General features: G+C 37.2%; 1 protein-coding gene across 1 annotated transcript in view; it reads right to left on the bottom strand.

Annotated features, from left to right (window-relative positions):
• Positions 1–8,382, bottom strand: part of AKAP9 (A kinase (PRKA) anchor protein 9) — a 163,461-nt gene that overhangs the window by 90,986 nt on the left and 64,093 nt on the right. The window contains exons 13-14 of the mRNA XM_006891494.1: positions 4,659–4,748; positions 523–876 (exon numbers count right to left, since the gene is read on the bottom strand). Of these exons, the coding sequence (XP_006891556.1) occupies positions 523–876; positions 4,659–4,748 (444 nt within the window). The remainder of the gene's footprint in view (positions 1–522; positions 877–4,658; positions 4,749–8,382) is intronic.

Here is an 8,382-nt window from a genome sequence, read left to right as displayed (position 1 = left end):
CAACAAATGCTGGTGGGGTTGTGGAGAAACTGGAACCCTTATTAATTATAGAAAAATAAATAAATAAGGCATCAGAAAACTGACATTTTTTGATAGGAAAATGGTAGGAATTTTACTTGGAATGTTACTGTCATATTTAATTTAGCAAATCTTTGAGGGTCAAACTATAGTATAATCTCTACATAGTATAGTATGTTAGATCATATAGTGCCAAACCACAGTTCAATTAATCTTGAAATGGCTGAAACAAAATTGATGTAGGAAGCATAAAATGAGAATTTGCCATTTACAATGCATTAAAGAAAACAACGTTATGAACATTTAAATTTTAACACTAAAATTAAGTCAAATGTTCATATGCTTAACAATTAAGAAACGATTTTAATAGCAAGAATCCTAAGTCAAGATTTGATACTCTGCTCCTCCCTCTTTTAGGTAGCATTAGTGTTGATATTATTTTTATAGTGAAGAAAGGACTATCTTTTTATGAAATTTTCCTATATTCCAAGAAGACATACTTACTGATTCTCTGAACAGAAATGCTTTATCTCTGGAGAACATTTCTTCTGAAATAGTCGGTTCACGGTCCTGTGATTCTAGGATTTCATCACGATTATCACAATTTGATACTGAAACTTGCTTTCTGTCTTCTAACTCTTTACTAAGAGGTTTAAATTCCTCTTTAAATTTCATGTCTGCTGTTTCAAAAGACTGACAATCAACTTGATCTTGTGATAAATTTATCTCCTTTGAAAAATGTTGCTCTTGCTGACAGAGAACATGTGGCTGGTTTGGTGATGTGGTATCTTCTTTTCCTCCAGATATTCTAGACAGCTCAGTTTGTTGAGCAAATGCAACACTCATTGACACAATGACCTAAAAAATAAAACAAACACAAAAGGACAAAATTTATAAATTACAGCAAGAATTTAAAAGCAAGTTAGCACTTAAAACTGTATGCATTAGGGAAAACAAGTATGGCCTCACAGTTTTAACCAGAAACTATATAATAAAGAAATACCCTCTCTACATACTTCAATGTCAATTCAATGTCTGCTTTTTAAAACAAAAACATATATTTTTTCTTAATAAAAAAAGCAATATATATTCAGTACAGAAGTTTTTGTTAGGGGCCATCAAGTTGAGTACGATCTATAGTGACCCTATGAACAACAGAGCTGAACCCTGTCCTGTCCTGTGCCATTCTCACACTTCCTGACACACTAGAGTCCATTGCAGCAGTCACTGTGTCAATTTCCAGAGGAATTAGAAAGAAAACAGATGTATTATATCACCCGATTTATCTAAGAAAAATAATAAATAATAACACTTTAGTAAATACTTCTCCAAATCCTCCTTTTTATGTAGATACAAATATGAATAGAGAAATGCATTTTTTCCAAAATAACTATGAGATATCATCTCACCCCAGTCAGAATAGAAAAATTTAACAGAACAGCAAGCAACAAATGCTGGCGAGGTTGTGGAGAAACTGAAACCCTTATTCACTGTTGGTGGGAGTGTAAAATGGTGCAGCCATTCTGGAAGGCGGTATGGTGCTTTCTCAAAGAGTTGCAAATAAAGATACCATTTGACCCAGCATTTCCACTACTGGGAATATACCCCAAAGAGACCATAATTACCACCCAAGCAGATATATGCACATCCATGTTTAACATGGCTTTGTTCACAATAGCAAGGAGTTGGAAACAACCTAAGTGCCCATCAACAAACAAATGGATAGAGAAGCTGTGGTATATTCACACAATGGAATACTATGCTGCATTAAAAAACAAGGGAACTCATGCAATATTATTCAAAATGGGTGACTCTGGAGGACATTATACTGAGTGAAGTATCTCAGTCACAAAAGGATAAATACTGCATGGTACCACTGTTATAAAGTGAGACTGACACTGGGATTGGGGGGAGACTGAGAAGGATGGGTTCAATAATGTATACTACATTGAAACAGATGAGGGAGAAAACTGTTTACAAGGGATATGTGATTAGGTATTTTTGTCATAACAGGAGTCCAGAGTGAAGGCTGCATAGTGGAATAAACCTGGGGGGAGGGATTGTAAAACAATGAAAGAATTTTTCTTTTACTTTTCCAAGAGGGTAGTGTACTAGGGGGGAGGGTTGGGAAGGGAAAAAAGTGCAACAATAAATGAACGGAAATCCAAAGTCTCTGTAAATTTTCATTGAAATTAATAATAAATTGAAAAAGAAAAAAAATTCATTTTTTCCTCTATAAAATGTGTTCATATTAATAAATTTGAATCTGCTTTTACAGTTTAACTATACCAAACTCCTTGCTGTTAAGTCAATTGTGACTCACAGAAATCCTGTATGAGAAAAAAAGAAAAAGAAATCCTGTATGGTAAATATTTTTCCTGTTAAAAAATGCATTTCTACAACAACATAAAGGTAAATAACCCAATTGAAAAATGGGCACAGGATATGAACAGACACTTCACCAAAGGCGACATTCAAATGGCCAACAAATACATGAAGAAATGTTCAAAATCCCTAGCTCTAAGAGAGATACAAATCAAAACAACTACAAGATATCATCTCTCCCCAGTAAGAATAGCAAAATGTAATAGAGCAGCAAACAACAAATGCTGGTGGGGTTGTGGAGAAACTGGAACCCTTATTCACTGTTGGTGGGAGTGTAAAATGGTGCAACCAATATGGAAGGCTGCATGGCACCCTCTTAAAAAGTTGCAAAAAGAAAGACCATTTGACCCAGTAATTCCATTACCGGGAATTTACCCTAAAGAAACCGTAACTGCCAGACAGATATATGCACACCCATGTTTATTGCGGCTTTGTTCACAATAGCAAAGAGTTGGAAACAACTTACGTGCCCATCAACAAACGGATGGACAGAGAAGCTGTGGTATATTCACACAATGGAATACTATACTGCATTGAAAAATAAGGAACTCATGAAATATTATTCAAAATGGGAGACCTTGGAGGACATTATGTTGAGTGAGATATCTCAGTCACAAAAGGACAAATACTGCATAGTGCCACGATTGTAGAACGGGACTGACATTAGGGCTGGGGCGAGACTGAGAAAAATGAGATAAATTATGTATACTACATTAAAACAAATGAGGGAGAGAACTGTTTGAAAGTGCTATATGATAGGCTATTATGGTTATGACAAGAGTCAAGAATGAAGGTTGCATAGTGGAGTGTACTGGGGCAGGGGCGGAGGGGGGAGGGAGGATTCTATACCAAGTGTGAACTGGGGGGAAGGGTGGGCAGGGGGAAAAAAGCAACAATGAATGTATGGAAATCCAAAATCTCTATAAATGTTCATTAAAATTAGTTTTTTTTAAAAAAAGAAATGCATTTCTATGTAATTATACAGATATAAATTCATTAATCTATCAATTACCTTGCAGAATATTTAAATTGATTTCATACTTACATTATTTTAAGTAACAATGTGATTACATTTCTGTACTATATACTTCCTTACAAATTTCATTAAGTCTAACTCTGGTTTATATGAGTTATAAACACTATTACACATTTAACGCTAATCTAATCTGACTTTCTATTGCAATGATAATCCTGAATCCCTGTGTATTTTTGTAGTACAAGTATACAGAAACACTAACCAGCAGTCTTCACCCTAACAGGTCCCTTAGCCTCTGAGAATGAACTTTACCAAAAATATTATTTCCAGTTTCATGTCTACAGATAATTTGCAGTAAAGAAAGCCGTTCTGTCACAAACCCAGGACAAAGCATGCCTGGGGTTAGAAATCTTTACTCCTACTAACCTTCGGCTCTCTCTGTTTTCCCCATTGGTCTAGGCTTTTACTTTAATTTCCTGTCTTGAACCTGATCAGCCTATCTGGGTCCTCATTCCCACCTGGTTCTTGCTAGCCTCTTTCTTTGCAGATGCTATGTCCTCCAGGTGCTGAAGTAGAGCAAAGCCAAAGCAAACAGAACAACAACAACAAACACAGAAAAAGAATAAAGAATAAGCAATGAAAAGCAAACCATTTAAAAAAAATAGGAAGCTGAAACCCAGATCCTTAAAAAGAAATCAATAAAATTCCACACAGATTAAAAATAATGAGAAGGGGGAAAGGAATTTATGGAGGGTCATAAATTCTAAATTCCAACCCTTCAAAAAAAGGCCAAACTCCTTCAATCTTACTTTCAAGTCTGTATTGTTGTTATGTGCCATCCAGTTGCACATGACTCATAGCAATGAACAACAGATCTGAACCATGTCCTATCTGCACCATCCTTACTATTCCCTACACACTGAGCCCACTGGATCAATCTATCTCACGGAGAGTCTTCCTCTCTTTGTAAGCATGATGTCCCTTTCCAAATACCAGTCTTTCTTAAAAAATGTGCCCAAAATATGGGCGATGAAGTTTTGCCAAGTAACAAAAGGCTTACTTTAGCATTCTGAAGCTTCTAACATTATATTCTACGTCAAGAGAAATGCCTTCTGGAAGAAAAAGAAACATAATTCTATTTAAAGGAACTATTAATATTATGTCTGACAACTTAAAGATGAAATAAGAAATAATTAAAAATATACTGCCATCAATAAAATCTATGTTTTCATAGCCATGTTAGGACTATAAAAATCTTTACGATAAAGGATAAACTTACCTTAGCAACTTCTTCTTCTAATCTCTCTTGGTATTGTTTTTCCAGTAGTTGATAATTTGTTTCTTGTTTTACTCCAAATTCACCAGATAACTAAATTAAAAAGCAAAATGTGTTAGTGATATATGCTAATTTTATAACACTGACTTTTATATTTCTATTTACAAAATGTCCTCAAAATATTACTATTTCTTAGAAAGTTTCTGGATAATCTCATAAATTTTACTTCTGCCATTTTAATAAAAACAAGTTCTATTGAGTAATTCTACTGAATTATCATATTAATTGCAGGGAACTTTTTAATTAAAGATGTAAAAGGAAGAAATGTATATCTGCAATTCTGATGCTTCATCTGACATACTCTGAACATGTTGCAAGGATGGGCCAGTTCTTGGAGAGGGATGTCATGCTTGGGAGGGTGGAGGAACAGCCCAAGAGAGGAAGACCCTTGATGAGCTGTACTGATTCAGTGACTGGGGCAGTGGGGGTAGGTGTGGCAGAGACAATAAGGTTGCCACACAATAGAGTTTAGGGCTGTTGTACACAGGGTCACTGTGAGTTGCAGGTGACTCGATGGCACATAACAACAACAACAATAACTTCTAAGGTGAGATAAGGATCCCCATCCACCAAACCTATTGCCATCAAGTAAATTCCAACTCATAGCAAACATGTAGGAACAAACTAGAACAATCCCCAAAGGGTTTCAGTTTCCACGACTGTAAATCTTATGGAAGCACACTGCCACGTCCCATGGCGCAGCTGGAAGATTTGAGCACTGAACTTTTGGTTAATAAACAAGAACTTTTATCGATTTTGGCATGAGGACTCTTTAGGGCTGTTGTTGTTATGTGTTTGAGTCTACTACAACTCAGAGACCCTACAAGAAATGGTCTGAACTTTGCCCTCTTTGAGCAAACTTAATCATCTCTTGACACACCAGACCCCACAGCCACAGTCACTGTGTCAAATCTTATTTAGAGTCCTCCTCTCCTGTGTTGAACCTCCACCCTTCCAAGAATGTTGTCATTCTTCAAGGACTGGTCCCTCCTGACAAAGGGGTAGTGATACTTATTAATGGCATTATTCTGTGTATACTCACAAACACATTTAATTTTATGTAAAATGCTAGCATTGGCTAGCTTTGTGAAACTGAAAGTAAAGATGCTTTTCTTCTGGTATTTATTGATAGTACACAATCTTCCAAAAATATTACTTTAAAAAAAGAAAACCGTAACAATGGAAGAATTTTTCTTTTACTTTTCAAAGAGAAGAGCAAATTGGGGGGAGGGGTGGGCAAGGAGAAAAGTGCAACAATGAATGAATGGAAAACCAAAGTCTCTCTAAACTTTCTTTAAAATTAATTTTAAAAAAAGAAAAAGAACCAATCATAACCAATTTTTTAAAATGTAAACGTATTCTCAGCATTAAAGTATTCCTCATTTATACATTATCTAAATTTTATCCAAACAGATACTGCATATGGGATATGTGTGGAAGAATCAAGAATGTGGTCAATCAAAAAAGTTAGTAAAATCAATAATGAGAAGAGGGGGTTCTGGTGCTCTACTGGAGAAGCTACACTGCAATCAGAAAGATACATAGTTTAAAACCACTAGCTGCGGGGAGCTCTGGTGGCCTAGTGGCAAGGAGCTGCAACTACAATCCCAGAGGCGCACGGTTCGAATCCACCAGATGCTCTGCCGGGGAAGGAGGGGCAATCTCCTCCTATACCAGTCAGATCTGATTTGACGGTACACGCACACAAAAATAATAAAATAAAATAAAAAATAAAAAACAAACAAAAAAACCACTAGCTGCTCCGTGGGAGAAGAATGGGCCAACTCCTCTCATCTATGTGATTTACTGCCTCTGAAAACCCCTGGGGTTTTCTTCGAATTTGACTTGATGGAACACAACAACAATAGAAAAAGAAAAGGCAAAGAATTTAGGAGCTTAAAATCTTCTGAGTGAAGACCTGAGTTTTATAGTTTTATGTTTAAAAAATGTGGCCATAAATTGGGTCTCTGTGAAATGGAGGATAAAGGCAGAAAGAGGTTTTGCTAGATGGCACGGACCACAAAAGATGAAAGGCTTTTGTATAGCCTATTGTCAGAGACTGAGATTGTTCACAGCTTTAGTTTGCTTGGCTCCACAATCAACACTCTTGACACCAGCAACCAGGAAATTAAAAGACGTATTGTGATGGGAAAGTTTGCTGTTAGACCTCTCCAAAGTACTGAAAAGCAACGATGTCAGTCTGGAGACTAAGGTGTGCCTGACACAGGCCATGGTCTTTTCAACCACCTGTTAGGCATCAGAAAGCTGGACAATGACTAGGGATGAGAGATGAAGAATTGATGCCTTTGAGCTGTGGTGATGGAAAAGAATACTGAATATACCATGGACTGCTAAGAGATTGAGCAGGTTCGGCCTGGAGAGTGTTAAATCAGGCTGCTCCTTGGAGGAAATAATTCTGAAGCTTTGTGTGACATACTCTGGACATGCTGCAAGTCCTTAGAGAGGGACATCATGCTTGGGAGAGTGGAGGGACAGCACAGGAGAGGAAGATCCTAGATGAGATGGATTGATTCAGTGACAAGGGTAATGGGGGTTGGCATGTCGGACACAGTTGAGATTGGCACAGGTGACTCACAGGCAACTCGACAGCACATATCAACAACAACATCATCAGTGCTGAATAAGTCTCATTCAATAGAACCATCTGTATTATGGAATTCTGAAACATTATTCTAGATATGGCCCAATAGAGAAGTTATGCTCACCAAGCACTGAAAATGGTTTGCTACACAGCTTACAAATACTACACAGAACAGCACAAATTTTAAACATAAAATATGGGAATATGGCAATGTAAATAGATCATAATTCCAGTTCTTCTCCCAAAATACAAGGAAACATTGCTCATCTCTTAGAGACTCTGAATTAGGAAACACAGAATAGCAGTGGGGAGCTGCAGACAGGCAAGAATCAATGAATTAACAATGAGTCCCATATGGTATGACAACTGCTTTTCCATTATCCCTGTCCCTCCCTGAATTCAGGCACATGGACCGCTAGTTGATGTGAAGAACTGAACAGGAGAACAAACCCCAGAAAAAGAATCGACTTCTTTAAACATCACAGATACAGTCTATACAAAGATATAGGATCCTGAACTTCTTGTGGATTTAAAATCCAAAAGGTTCCCAAGAAGTCTGTTTGGAATGTGTTAGTAACTCTTTGATTTATACACTGTCAGTCACAATTCTTTTATGAACAGCTACAGAAGACTCATGCAGTAGAATGTGTTTTCACAGTCAACACTATATACCTGCCTGAACACTGTAACTTAGGTGTTTGAAATCAACAGACTTAATCCCGTCAGGAGGCAGTTCTGGTTTACACACTCCCCATTTTGACTGGTGCTGAAGACTCTGATTGAGCATGCTGTGTGCTAGAAGTAGACACTTATAGTGGAAGCTATACTCATAGCCAACACACTATAGGGAGAGCTGTGATAGCAAATGGCAGACTTCCCTGGAGGTCCCTTCAGAATAGGACACTTCCTCTCCCCACTGGTAATGTGGTTGCCAGGTTCTTGCAATTTGCTATAGAAGGTTCCTATGGTGGAGTCGGCTTGCACAGTCAGCACTCTATGTGTAACGATTATCTCAGGTCTCTCAACTCAGGAGGACAGAGCTCTCCAGGAGTCAGTTTAAGTCTA

The sequence above is a fragment of the Elephantulus edwardii genome, unplaced genomic scaffold (assembly GCF_000299155.1).
Source record: "Elephantulus edwardii isolate Elephantulus edwardi_28Jun2011 unplaced genomic scaffold, EleEdw1.0 scaffold00098, whole genome shotgun sequence".
In the NCBI taxonomy this organism is placed as follows: domain Eukaryota; kingdom Metazoa; phylum Chordata; class Mammalia; order Macroscelidea; family Macroscelididae; genus Elephantulus; species Elephantulus edwardii.
This window is presented reverse-complemented; position numbering and strand designations above follow the sequence as displayed.